Here is a 15,057-nt window from a genome sequence, read left to right on the forward strand (position 1 = left end):
GTTTATTTTTAGTCGTTGGATTATCTGAAACCAAAGGAAGTATTTCATATGTACCAATCTGTGTTTCAGAAGAGCCATGGTATGGAAACAGTGATACTTGGTGATGTTTGAATGGTAGCAGATAGGGATGGGGATTCACTGTTGGTGTTCCTGGACCTGTCTGAGGTATTTGACACCATGAATCAGAAGTTGGTGTTAACCAGCTGAGATTTTTTGTCCCATAGGAGTCAGGTGGCTTCTTGGAAAAAGATCATTGCTAATTTTTCAGTATTGGATTATGGATTACTCAAGGGCTCCATATTATCACCACTTCCGTATAATCTTATTTTTAGGCCCTGTCATTTATGTGAAAGATCAGTTTAGAAGCTTAACTCAGAATTCATTCTTGGTTGTATTTCAGTTTCAGCAGACAATGTCTATGCATTTTCAGCTGGAACCAAAACTTTATGTTGGCTCCCCTAGTTTACCGACCCATCTCCCTCCTTCCTTTTCTCTCCAAATTACTTGAGCGTGCTGTTCACCGCCGCTGCCTTGATTTTCTTTCCTCACATGCTATTCTTGACCCACTACAATCTGGTTTTCGCCCTCTCCACTCAACCGAAATTGCGCTTACTAAAGTCTCCAATGACCTATTACTGGCTAAATCCAGAGGTCAATATTCCATCCTCATTCTTCTTGATCTTTCCGCTGCTTTTGACACTGTCGATCACAGCATACTTCTCGATACCCTGTCCTCACTTGGATTCCAGGGCTCTGTCCTTTCCTGGTTCTCTTCCTACCTCTCCCTCCGCACCTTTAGTGTTCACTCTGGTGGATCCTCTTCTACTTCTATCCCTCTGCCTGTTGGCGTACCTCAGGGTTCTGTTCTTGGTCCCCTCCTCTTTTCTATCTACACTTCTTCGCTTGGTTCATTAATCTCATCCCATGGCTTTTCCTACCATCTCTATGCTGATGACTCCCAAATCTACCTTTCTACCCCTGATATCTCACCTTGCATCCAAACCAAAGTTTCAGCGTGCTTGTCTGACATTGCTGTCTGGATGTCTCAACGCCACCTGAAATTAAATATGACCAAAACCGAGCTTCTCATTTTCCCCCCCAAACCCACCTCCCCGCTCCCCCCCTTTTTCTATTTCTGTTGATGGCTCTCTCATTCTCCCTGTCTCCTCAGCTCGAAACCTTGGGGTCATCTTTGACTCTTCTCTCTCCTTCTCTGCTCATATCCAACAGATTGCCAAGACCTGTCGTTTCTTTCTTTACAACATCCGTAAAATCCGCCCCTTTCTTTCCGAGCACTCTACCAAAACCCTCATCCACACCCTTGTCACCTCTCGTTTAGACTACTGTAATCTGCTTCTTGCTGGCCTCCCACTTAGTCACCTCTCCCCTCTCCAGTCGGTTCAAAACTCTGCTGCCCGTCTCATCTTCCGCCAGGGTCGCTTTACTCATACTACCCCTCTCCTCAAGACCCTTCACTGGCTCCCTATCCATTTTCGCATCCTGTTCAAACTTCTTCTACTAACCTATAAATGTACTCACTCTGCTGCTCCCCAGTATCTCTCCACACTCGTCCATCCCTACACCCCTTCCCGTGCACTCCGCTCCATGGATAAATCCTTCTTATCTGTTCCCTTCTCCACTACTGCCAACTCCAGACTTCACGCCTTCTGTCTCGCTGCACCCTACGCCTGGAATAAACTTCCTGAGCCCCTACGTCTTGCCCCATCCTTGGCCACCTTTAAATCTAGACTGAAAGCCCACCTCTTTAACATTGCTTTTGACTCGTAACCACTTGTAACCACTCGCCTCCACCTACCCTCCTCTCTTCCTTCCCGTTCACATTAATTGATTTGATTTGCTTACTTTATTTATTTTTTGTCTATTAGATTGTAAGCTCTTTGAGCAGGGACTGTCTTTCTTCTATGTTTGTGCAGCGCTGCGTATGCTTTGTAGCGCTATAGAAATGCTAAATAGTAGTAGTAGTAGTTTTCCTTCCCTCCACCCATACATAGAACAAGTCCCTTCCCGGACCCATCCGTAGGCCCCTGTGTTGGGCCTACCGTTCATCTCCCTGGTGGTCTAGTGGGGTTGTTGGGACAGGAGTGACTGGGCGTCGCTCCTGCCCATGTCCTCTCTTTCACTAAAATAGCTGCCGCGATCTAGAGCAGTAGTCTTGCGAGACAGCAGCTGGAGGTTGTGGCAGCCATTTTGAGTAGAGCCTGCACGGGCAGAAACAACTCTTTTTGTGGAAGGAGAGGGGTTTGTTAATGTGCAGGGATGGGCCAGAACTCTTGGCAACCAGTTCATCTTGACTGCATGTGTTCATCCTATCCAACTTCACAAGATTTTCCCTCTACTTCCTGTGCTCATCTTTAAATACCCTCAGTAAAGATAAGTAATTTAGCTTGAATAGCTCCCCAGTCCAGGCCAAGATCTTTATCCCTAAATATTTTATACACTCATTGTTCCACCGTAGCAGTCTGCTACTGCATTTCTCCCAACTCCTCTCAGCTCAGGGTTATAATTTCGGACTTATCAAAATTCACCTTATATCCAGACAGCACTCCAAATTCTCTCAGCACTTCCAGCAACACAGGAAGTTTCAAGTTTATAGTATACAAAAAGACTACATCTACATAAAATGCAAATTTCTGCTTTGCATTTCCCAGTCTAACCCCCTTATCCAATCTTCCTCCTATATCCGTTCCCCTAACCCCTCTAAACACTAACTTGAATAATAAAGGTGAAAGAGGACATCCTTGCTGTATTCCACCCCACCCCCAATCAAAAGGCATATATCCATTAAACTCCATTACTCATCAAACAATTGCCTCCCTAACACACACTGTTGCAACACTCCTTCCATAAACCCCACTGCACCTAATCAAACTCCTTTGCAGCATCCGAGGAAACTAATATTACCCCCTCTATGAATGAATGATTCCTAATGTTCTCAGAATGTTATCACTTGCCTGACTACCTGTTATAAGTCCTGCTTGATCCCTATTAACTAGGGAAGGGATTACCATTTCTAATATGTTTGCCAGAACCTCTGCATACGTTTTGGTATGGGCATGTAACAGAGAGAGGTCTACACAAGGCACAACTCTCTGCCAGCCCCCTTCACTTGAATGTGTTCCTCATAGAAAGTACCAGGTAATTAAGAATCTTTCATTGCGTGCCAAAACATCTTACCAACATTGTATTTGGCTTCTTTTTTTTTTTTTGCAAGTGATTAATTCTGTTTTGTTGTAAATCGCCAGGGCCGATGCTAGGGTCTCTGGCGCCCCCCTGCAAACTATCAATTGGTGCCCCCCCTGCAAGCTATCAGTTGGTGCCCCCCCAAGGCCAACATCTCTTTTCTCCCCCCTTCTCCCACCCCAACTCCTTTTTCAGCCCAGTGCCTTAAAAGGTGAAGAACAAAAGTGGTTTGTGTTGTTGTTTTTTTTTTACTCGACAGCTTTTTAATTTATTTGAAAGCTTCCCATATGTACATATAAATATCATGAAATAAAATTGAATATCACTGCTTAAAAAATTATTGTAGCTGGTAGAAACAGCAATAATAAAGTCTATATTTTGTTCTCCTTTTTCTACACTGTTCTATACAATACAGTAATAGATGGCCAAATTTCACTGAGGATATCTTGTTTACTGATGGGTTCATCTTAACTGTTGCTTGAATCTGCCTTGGGAAGCCTGGTGTTATAAAGATTGGAAGTAAAATTAAACTCTTCTTTCATTGGGACACATCTTCACCTCATCTCTTTTGTACAAATGGATTATTTTGTTTTGAGCATGTTTCAGAGACAAGTAGTTTTTATAAGTCAAAATAATATTTTCGGAGGAAGTGGCGTCACGAGTCTAGATGGCTGCCTAAGAATCTAGCTCCTGCACTTCCCTGCAATATTGAGCTATTCTCCGTGGCGCCCCGCTACAAAATTAGTGCTGCTGAGTGTGGATGAGGTTAGAATAACCTACAAAATAAAATGAGCAAAGCGCTGACTTCGCAGTCACGAGAGGTAGAGCGCCATTCAGCTAGGCAGATGGCAAAGGGCCTTTCGTGCCATGCGTCCCCGGAGCTGCAACGGTCGTCTGATTCCGACACAGCGTCTTCCCACGCAGACCAGCGATGTTCAGCTCGTAAAAAGATAAGTCCTCCAAAAGACTTAGCAAAATACTTGGAGGCGATACGAGAGGAAATTAAAGCCTCCAGGGTGGAGATCCTGGAGCATGTGGACGCCATCAGCATCGACTTATGCGAACTGGGAGGCCGTGTGGTGGCAGTGGAAGAGCGGGCCAACGAACAGGCAGAAGCCAATGCGGCAGTGGAAGCGCGTGTAAATCAACTGGCTGAGCAAGCTGAGGACCTACAGTACAAGATGGATGATCTCGAAAACAGAGGGCGCAGGCACAATTTGAGATTCCGGGGTGTAGCGGAAAATGGCGGTGGCGAAGATGTTCCAACTATTGTGCGTACCTTATGTGAGCAAATAATGGGAGAGAGCTATGCCCCCGGAGAGCTGGAGATAGACCGGGCACATCGTGCACTGGGCAAAACAATGGCAAATAGACCCAGAGATATAATTGTGCGCTTCACGTCCTTTGCACTCAAGGAGCGGATATGGCAGCGGGCTCGTCAGCTAACCACGTTGGAATACAAAGAAGCAAGGGTTGCTGTATTTCAAGATCTATCACTATATACGCTGGCTCAGAGAAGGGCAATGAAACCTGTCCTAGAGATTCTGAATAAGGAGAAGATTGCATATCGCTGGAGCTTCCCTTTTGCTGAATGTTTTGAATTAAAGGGCAAACAGCTCCAGTTCCGCCGGGTCTGTGAAGCATGGCAGAGTTTATATGAAGCAGGCTTGACCCCAACAGCGGTGCTACCAGCGGGGATAGCGCCTTCCACGAAAGCCAGACTGCAGAAATGGAAGCAAGTGGGTCAGAAGGCTCCGAAGCAAGGGACCTAATTTGGTTTGTGCCCCGGCTGACTTTGATAGAGTTTATAATGCAAATGCTGTGGGACTACTTAAGTAGCTTGGCAGTTTGACTGTGATCAAGGGGTAAAAGTTATAATAAGGGGTAGAGGTGTTGCGGATGATTGTTATAATGTGCTTAAGGACTAATAGGGTGGGGATGTGTGAACTGTGTGGGAGATGGGAGGGGTGGTCTACCTGGTCTGTGGGTTGTTTTCTCTAGGAACCCATTCGGTGTTTGAGGCACTGTCTGGTGGGAGGAAGGAGTAGGGAAGGTTTGGTGGGGGAAGAAAACGGGGAGGGAATTTAAGAGTTGGGAACTGGATGGGGGGGAGTAGGGTGGGAGAGAATGTGAGAGGAGGGCGGGAAGCATCCATGGGTGGGAGAGTGGGATAGGGGTACAAGAGGTGGGATGGGGGGATAGATGGGCTCTTAAGGTCTGACTGTAACGCATACTGGGATGTAAGGTTTTTGAGGAACACCACAGCTGTAAATTATTCATGCCGCGAGTAATGAGTGCAGAGTTAAAGATATTATCTTATAATGTTAAAGGCCTGAATATGCCACAAAAGAGACAGAAGCTCTATAAAGAGTTACAACATCTGAAGCCACACGTGGTTCTTTTACAGGAGACACATCTTAGACGCAAACATGAAAGACTTCTCTCCTGCCCGGGATACCCTGGGGTCTATTGTGCATCTTCTGAGGCCTCCAAAAAAAAGTGGGGTGGCTATACTGTTCCACTCAGCGGTAGGGGCAAAGGTAATGCAAGTTAGGAAAGACCCGGGAGGGTGGTTCATATTTTTGCATGTCCAAATAGATCAGGTTGACTTAACAACAGCATCTATATATGCCCCCAATAGTGGACAGGCAGAGTTTTTTTACCAAGGTGAAGAACTCGCTTGCATTATTTGCGCAGGGTTCTTTAATATTGGGGGGCGATTTTAATGCGGTCATAAATCCTGGCATAGAACAGGAGCAACTAAAACAGAGGGGAAAAAAGAGGCACTAGCCTTGGGTTCCCTGGCTTATTCCTTAGGTACCCTAGATTTGTGGAGACTGACGCACATGGAGGACAGAGATTATACATATCATTCGCAAGTGCATGATTCCTACTCGCGCATTGACTACATATTTGTAGATGTATCACTGGTAGAGAGGGGACCAACAGCAGGTATAGGTAATGTTACATTATCCGACCACTCCCCTGTGTGGGTTACTTTGCCGAATATAAGAACAGAACTGAAGGATAAGAGATGGACTTTAAACACTAGCCTATTGCAGGAACAGGAGGTGGCAGAGGGCTATAGAACAATGTTGAAAGAGTACTTGGAATTTAATATGGACTTGGGCCCATCTTTAGCCACAGTGTGGGATGCAGTGAAGGCGGTCTCCAGGGGTTACTTTCTAAAACTTGCTAGTAAACGTTCACGGGCACGCAAGCTACAAATAGCGCGATGTCTGGAGCGAATACAAGCGTTGGAGGGTCAGCATAAGGTAAATAGATCCCCCCAGACTTGGCATCTGCTATGTGGAGAGAGGATGATGTTGGATTCTATTTACTCGGAGCAACTCAGCCTGGGACGGGAGAGGTTTAGGGTGGGAGCATATGAGTTTGCCAATAAGGCCGGACGTCTTCTAGCAATAAAGTTAAAGAGACAAAAAGGACCGAATGGTAGAGCAGGTGTGTGATGGCAAAGGCTCGGTGTTACGTCATTCAGCTCTTATTCGCGAACGTTTTGGGAGATATTATCAAGCATTATATGCTCAGGAGATTGCTTTTACCTCGGAGACTATTGACACCTATTTGGCTGATAATGATCTTTCTAGATTGACGCTTCAACAACAGGGAATGTTAGACGTAACATAGTAGATGACGGCAGAAAAAGACCTGCACGGTCCATCCAGTCTGCCCAACAAGATAACTCATATTTTTGATTTGTACCTGTGCTCTTCAGGGCACAGACCGTATAAGTCTGCCCAGCACTATCCCCGCCTCCCAACCACCAGCCCCTCCTCCCAACCACCGGCTCTGGCACAGACCGTATAAGTCTGCCCAGCACTATCCTCACCTCCCAACCACCAGCCCTGCCTCCCAACCACCGGCTCTGGCACAGACCGTACAAATCTGTCCAGTACTATCCCTGCCTCCCAACCACCAGTCCCGCTGCCCACCACCGGCTCTGGCACAGACCGTATAAGTCTGCCCAGCACTATCCCTGCCTCCCAACCACCAGCCTCGCCTCCCAATCTTGACTAAGCTCCTGAGGATCCATTCCTTCGGCACAGGATTCCTTTATGCTTATCCCACGCATGTTTGAATTACGTTACTGTTTTCATTTCCACCACCTCCCGTGGGAGGGCATTCCAAGCATCCATTACTCTCTCCGTGAAAAAATACTTCCTGACATTTTTCTTGAGTCTGCCCCCCTTCAATCTCATTTCATGTCCTCTCGTTCTACCACCTTCCCATCTCCGGAAAAGGTTAGTTTGCGGATTAATACCTTTCAAATACTTGAACGTCTGTATCATATCACCCCTGTTTCTCCTTTCCTCCAGAGTATACATGTTTAGTTCAGCAAGTCTGTCCTCATATGTCTTGTAACGCAAATCCCATACCATTCTCGTAGCTTTTCTTTGCACCGCTTCAATTCTTTTTACATCCTTAACAAGATACGGCCTCCAAAACTGAACACAATACTCCAGGTGGGGCCTCACCAACGACTTATACAGGGGCATCAACACCCCCTTTCTTCTGCTGGTCACACCTCTCTCTATACAGCCTAACAACCTTCTAGCTACGGCCACCGCCTTGTCACACTGTTTCGTCGCCTTCAAATCCTCAGATACTATCACCCCAAGATCCCTCTCCCCCTCAGTACCTATCAGACTCTCCCCGCCTAACACATACGTTTCCCGTGGATTTCTATTCCCTAAGTGCATTACTTTGCATTTCTTGGCATTGAATTTTAATTAATTACAAACTCGCCCCAGTCTATTGTTACAAGTATCTTTATTGAAAAAATGTGCTCCAATGTTAAGCACATATCATATTTAAAAACAGTAATAACAATAATACTCATTCACTCATTCCACATTCATTCATAATACCTGTCTAGCAGCGTTTCATTTTATGTACTAATAATATTTATATATACAAATACTCATATTATTCTCACTTATAATAAACTGGATTTTTTGCGTTGTACTGCAGTATCAGACTATTAGTGTCCTCTTAGATATCTTGTCCCAACTTTTCACATGGGTACTTGATACTTCACAATTCCAGGATTGTCTCCATAAAGTTGTTATAATAGTCTCTGACACAGTTCTCAATGTGAGTGAAACAACTTTCGATTATCCCCAGGTACTCGATGAGCGGAATGAGTTTATCACTCCCACATTTGATGTCAGCTTGTTCCTTACACAAACACCGGTTCCCCTATGCAGGACCGCATTTCGCTCACTTCATCAGGAGGAACCACCGCAACATCTAAAACAATACAATCCCATTATCACCCCACCAAATCCAAATTCTTAGTTTTTAATTTTATACACGTTAAATTACAATACATTCTTCATCTAAATTCACCTACTTTATTCGATTCAAATCAGCTGCATGTCTGAATGAGACTTCTCAGCTCGGGAGCCAACTGCCGTATCGCTGAAACTAATGGGGAGGTAAGAGCGCCATATTTAAATTCTCCCATCATGCACTGCCCCACCTACTATATTTAAAGAGACATTCCCTCAGACCCATTCTACCTCTTGATTAAGACCCGCAGGCGCCACTGTTCCCCATGTATAAATATATCGTTGTTCAATAGATAATAAATGAGTGCTAACATCGCCCCCCTTACTACTATTTAGAGGAATCTATGTTAATACCACACATCTCAATTGTTCTATAGTGTGATTGCATTCATGCCAATGAGCCACAAGGGGATTCATCATCTTCTTCAGACGTAAATTGCTAACATGTTCTGCTAGTCTGTTCTTTAATGGGCGTTTGGTGTGTCCTATATAATAAAGCCCACAAGGGCATATAATGCAGTATACCACCTGAGAGCTAGTGCAATTAGTATTATATCGCAATGTAAATGTACTATAAAATTTCAAAAAACTCCTGAAGTTCATTGAGGTTAGAGTATGGTTGTCACAGATGTAGATAAGGGGCGTGCTGGTTGTTTCTGTGTTAATGTATCATATATGCACTAGTACACCACTTTTTTTTTTTTTTTTTTGTAAACTGATGCAACTCTGTTTTGTATAATTGTTTAATAAATCATGCAAAAATAAAAAAGTAATATTTTCTTTCATGCAGATCTCTCATTTGCTTAAACATAACTAAATGGGCTATAAGCCCCTAATGCAGTCCATTGGTTTATGTGCAAACATCTGCCCCCTCCACCTCCCACCCACCCACTGCTGCAGTCACCACGGCCATTGCCGCCATCCTCCTCCCGCATACCACAAGCCCCACACACTACAGTCCTACCTTGAAGGGCCTGCATTCCCGCCCTGGTGGTATAGTGGCTGTGGGAGCAGGAAAGAATCCTATTCTTTCCTGCCCGCTGCTCTGTCTCTGCTTTGCTGTGCACTGCACTGAGGGCAGCACCGCTGTGTTAAAAAACAGCCTTGCATCCATTTTTAAAACACGGCAGCAGCGACCACGGCTCAGAAGGAGCAAAGCGAAGATGTGGCAGCAAGCAGGAAAGAGTGGGATTCTTTCCTGCCCCCATAGCCGCAGAGTCCACTACACTGCCAGAGCAGGTCCTGGCCTTCAAGGTAGGTCTTGGGAGGACTGTACTGTATGGTGGCAGTGGCCAGTGGAGCGCAGCGTAACTGGTATGCATGGCAGTTTCTACTGCCCCTCAGATGTTGGTGCCCTTCTGTCGTGCATACCCTGCTTACCATGTTCCGCCAGCCCTGTATCTCGCTTCGAGTTTTAGTTGAAGTATGTCATTAAATTTAATTTTAATGAATGAAGTGCATCATTTCTTGTTAAATCACTTTAATATTCTATTTTGTGTATTCATGATATTGTATATTAAATTATTGTCTTAGATTTGTTTTGAGCTGCTTTGGGCAGTCCTTCAGATACAAGTTGAAATAAAAATAGTACATTAATCTCATTGCATGTAAGCTGCCACAGATAAGAGAGTGGTTTGGAAACCATTCAGTCCCACAAAATGGTCATTGTTTTCCTTTCAAGAGTAGCCTCAAGACGCATGCTGTGCAACATATTTCTTCCTCAACTCTCCCAGCTGTAATTCTGTTCTCTGGTATTGCCAGGGTGCTGCAGGGGGAGATCAGCAGGGAGGTCTAGAGCTGGGGTTTTCTGCCAAAAGAAAGAGTGTTGATTTGGATTTGGAGGCCTTTGAGGAGACCGGCTGTCTGCCATTGGAGGAAGAGTCAGATTTATTTGTGGATGACGTTCCAGACTCACAGCATGCTGACAGAGGTGAGGAAGGTACCTCCAGGTGAGGATTCCTCGGTGGTCTGTATTTTTCAAAGAGATGAGTTTCAGGAACTTATTTCCCAAATATCTTCTGACCTCCGGTTTGAGGAGGCTCTGAAGCCCTCCCCCCCCCCCCCCCCCCCCCCCCCCCCCGTACAGTGGACCCCCTGTTGAAGAACATCCCTGTGCACCAGGACCTCAGGGATGTTGTCCAGACCCAGTGGAAAGCCCCAGATGCGCTTTTTTGTTTGGCTCAGTCTATGGTTTGCCTATATCCTTTCCTGGAGGAGAATTAGGAGCCATTGCACCCGCCTCAGGTGAATGCAGTGGTGTCTGCAGTGACTAAAAAGAATACAGTCCCATTGGATGGTGGCATGGCCCTGTGGAATCCAGTTCTTTCCCTGCAGCAGCTCCTGATATAGTGGTTGTGCTTTGAGGTCTAAACAGCAGAGAGAATCGGTTTTGGGGAGTTGTAGCATGATTAGCAATATGAGTTTCCCTCTCTGCTGGAAAGGAAACCTAGGTAAAATTGAAGAAAAGGCAGTTTTAACAGGAAAGCACTAAAAACCCATTTATTCAAGCAAGCCTACCCAAAGGACCCAGATTAATCTTATGAACCCATCTACCTTACATATACCGAAGAGTCTGGGTCAATGTTGTTTTCTCTATCTCCCACCTTACCTTCCTCTCTATCACCTGTCTCTACCTACCCATCCATCCTTTTACTATCCTTCCATCCTGTTACTATGCTATACTTAATTTCCTACTTTACATAACAAAATTCTGTGATACCTATTACTATGTAAGCCGCATTGAGCCTGCTTTTAGTGGGAAAGTGCGGGATACAAAGGTAATAAATAAATAAGTATAAATTTCAACTATTAAGTGAGACAGTAAAATGTGTGTGCTTTTGTAGCTATTTGTTCAGAACCCTTATTTTATCATCCTCACTTTAATATTCCCTTATCTCTTGTTTGTCTGTCCTAATTAGATTGTAAGCTCTGTCGAGCAGGGACTCTCTCTTCATGTTCAAGTGTACAGCGCTGCGTACGTCTAGTAGCGCTTTAGAAATAAGTAGTAGTAGTAGTTGTATATTGTGTATCATTGTGCCACTATATTAAGTATCGTGGTTCTTGAACATTTTACAAAAGTTTTTTTTGCCCTTTGGACTGTCAAGATGACCACACCTGAGTCAAAAGGTTTTGTGTCTGTTAGTTCATAGTGCACTTCAATTCTTTTTCTTTCTTCAGGTGCAGAATTTCTTTTAAAGTTTATATAATGTGTTTGAGGTATTGTACCCTCTTCTTAAGCTACTATATATGTGTTTTCCAAGGAAGGCTTAATAGACTGTGTGGAAACCCGCATTCGACAACTGGAGGACTTGGAATCTGCTTTCGCAGATTTTTGTGATGATGATAGTGAGGAAAAGCTGCAGCAATGGGCTTCTAATCCTGGGTGAGTTGTGAATAAATGATTATCTACCATATTTTCAAAGCACTTAGCCTTCCAAAGTTCCATAGAAACCTATGGAACTTTGGAAGGCTAAGTGCTTTGAAAATATGCCTCCATGTTATCAGGATCCCAGCCCTGATTTCAACTCAGTTGGAGATTCATGAAGCAGGAGAATACTGCTAGATCAAAAAAAGGGAAACTCAGGGTGTCTCTCTCCCTGAGGAAGAGAGGGGGAGTGCTGTGCAACAAAGTATTTGGGCAGAGAAAATATCTTTGTAAGACTGACAGGTTTAAAGTAACAATATTTTGGGGCTACCAAGGTCCCCCCTTTCCTCAACAAATCTTGTAAACCCTGAAACATTTGTTAGCTTTTTTTTTTTTTTTTTTTGTAAGTATGTTATTTGCCTGGTTTATTTTCATTGAATAACTTTAAACAACAATTTTGTTTCCGTTTTGTCTGGTCTCAGCTCCTGAAAATGTTACTGTGAGATTTGCATTGCAAACTGGACCTCTTTTTTTTTTTTTTAAGCAGTGGTTAATCTCATCAAAGTAGAAATACTAGCTAAAAAAGCTTAATTCCTTTGACAGTTAAACAAAATCATTAAGATAACTCCTCTCATTTAAATTTTTATTGTATTTTGAAGAAAGATAACAGCTTTCAGAAATTTGTAATACTTATCTTTGTGCCATTCCATTTGTCATGAATTTCAGGTAATCAGGGCTCTGTTTTGTTCAGGCGCTCTTCAGAAACTCATGCAAGCATCGCACTGATAAAAACTTGAATACTGTAAGAAGAGTAAAACAGAGGGCTGTGTCTTGTGGCAGAGCACCTTCTTCTAAATGAGAGGAAAGCCAGTGGTTCTGTGAAACCTGATCATGAAATTGATGAAGTGTAAAATGTAGTTGAGGGAATATGTCAGAGAAGCAGAGCAATCATTGTAGTATCTCAAATGAAGCAAGAAGGCAAAGAACAATAGCTTACTATTCTCATGTACAGTTTACTTGGAGAAATCACCACTTGGATAAACATAAGCAAAACCTTCTTCATTAAAGGTTAAAAAAAAAAGAGGTAATTTGAATCCAGCTATTGAAAGGACAACCACAGGGTAAACTGTTATTAGGTAACAATTACCAACAGCTGCACCACCTTATCATATCCAAATCAGGCAGTGAACTGTTTCTCTAGAGGGCAAAACTGCATTCAGATAGTAATACCCAGCTGACAGGCTTGTGCTTTGAGCAGGGCAAAGCAATGTAATTTTCAGACTCACCATCATTCTGAACTTAGGGAGTAGTTTATTCAGGAATCCAGTTATGAGTGATGGCCTTCCTGTAAATAGTAAGGCTTAATGTTCTCTTTTCATGGAATAATCTTTCAGAAGATAGGAGAGAACCAGATGTGAAAAGCTGAGCAGGCTGATGTTCTTGCAGCTTTACATCCAGGTCAGTTTATTTGGCTGGAACACTCGAGGACATAGCCACAAGCTTCAAGTATACCTAAATATGTAGTTTTTTATTCCATGAAACGGCAAAATATGAGTAGAGTAAGGGCAGTATCTTCAGCTCAACCATCACCAGCAGCAGGAGCTCAACCATCACTCACATATCAACACTGTCACTTATGGAAGGAGCCACAATCTGTTTCCCTTGGCCTAAGACTCTTTCTGCAATTGTTATGCTGGTCATGAAGGAGGTAGAGGTTGTTAATGAGAGAGAAATGTAACCAAAGGCTCATGGTGATGTAGCCATATTGGAGGCTGGATCTGATTGATTTGAAAGCCCAAAGGAATGTGAGCAAAGTAATGGGCCAGAATTCAGTATTCCTTTTCAACCCACTGAACCAGTCCAGACAAATGGGTTATTTATTTGTAGTATTTGTATCCCATATTTTCCCATCTATTTGCAGGCTCATTGTGGCTTACATTTTCCGTAATGGTCATAACCAATTCCAGAAGAGAAATACATATTTAAGGTGAAGGGGACAGAGAGGATTAAGTGTACAGTTAAAGTACATTTTCATAATCAGAAATAAAAGGTGTTGGATTAACTTCAATCATGATAGATTAAAGTTTAATTTTCCTGATTGTTCAAGTTAATCTTGTTGATTAGTATGGACCATCGGGAAGTACAGAATAATGTTTAAGTGAAGATTCGATGTAAAATTTTAATTAACTAGTATTTAGGATGGATTATTGTAGTATGCTGTATTGAATAGGTTAGTTTTCAATAATTTGCGGAAATTATTTACGTTGAGTGTTGTTTTTATTGATTTAGGTAATTCGTTCCATATTTGCGTACCTATATAGGAGAAACTGGATACATATGTTAATTTATACTTCACTCCTTTACAGCTGGGGTAGTGAAGGTTCAGGAATGTGCGTGATGATTTATGTGTGCGTGCATTATGCCGCCCTAGAGCAGCTGGAGGCAGCGAAGCTGAACTTTCCAGTAACATTACTATTATATGGAGTATCTTAAAGTACACTGTTAGCAAGTTTATCTCTCAGCTTTTGTAATTTTCACTTTGATGCGAGGAAAAGACTTCAGACACTCGGTACCTGCTGCTAATTTTTAGCTCAGCAGTCCGGTTCGCTCAACGCACAGTAGAAAAATTTCTTTTCTTAAAATATGTACGGTTGGCGAGTATCGTCATGAGTCTAAAAAACCTCAAGTTAAAATTACATCAACCCTTATGTTGGAATATTTGCAAAACTGGTACTTAGCTGTGGTACATTCTGTGACCGCTGGGTACACCCGACAGCAAGCTCCTGTTTCACTAGGTGCTTCATAAGGAGCTGGACCCAAAATCTTTATCACAGGAATCTGAAAAACAGTACACAGTCTATATTAATGTCAAGAGAGATTAGAAAGTTCTTGGAGTGAAATTCCTCTTAGTTTTATTCTCACCTGTTACCACCGTTTGCTTTCTGATACATGAATTCTAGAATTGCGGCAGCTTTTAAAGTCAACCCTTACGTCATCACGCCTATCGGAGTGGATCTATGATTTAAAGGGACAAGCACTTCAGAATACCTTTACTACAGAAAGGCTTTCCATTCCACTCGATTATTCAGTCCATTTGGTGTCAAAGATTTTAATCTATAAATCCACCTTTGTTCCTTTTGTATTAGATATCTACCCCTGTCACCCCCTCTTATGTTTAAA

The 15,057-nt window shown here is 43.2% G+C and overlaps 1 protein-coding gene across 4 annotated transcripts in view; it reads left to right on the forward strand.

The window, feature by feature from the left end:
- Positions 1–15,057, forward strand: part of C1H5orf22 (chromosome 1 C5orf22 homolog) — a 142,409-nt gene that overhangs the window by 94,485 nt on the left and 32,867 nt on the right. For 3 of the 4 annotated variants that reach the window (XM_030209181.1, XM_030209206.1, XM_030209191.1), the window contains exons 7-8: positions 10,275–10,443; positions 11,778–11,895. In XM_030209181.1, coding sequence (XP_030065041.1) covers positions 10,275–10,443; positions 11,778–11,895 — 287 coding nt within the window. Of the gene's footprint in view, positions 1–10,274; positions 10,444–11,773; positions 11,896–15,057 lie in introns of all 4 variants that reach the window. The other variant, XM_030209198.1, reaches the window with a different exon arrangement.

This window comes from Microcaecilia unicolor, chromosome 1, assembly GCF_901765095.1.
Source record: "Microcaecilia unicolor chromosome 1, aMicUni1.1, whole genome shotgun sequence".
Taxonomy (NCBI): Eukaryota; Metazoa; Chordata; class Amphibia; order Gymnophiona; family Siphonopidae; genus Microcaecilia; species Microcaecilia unicolor.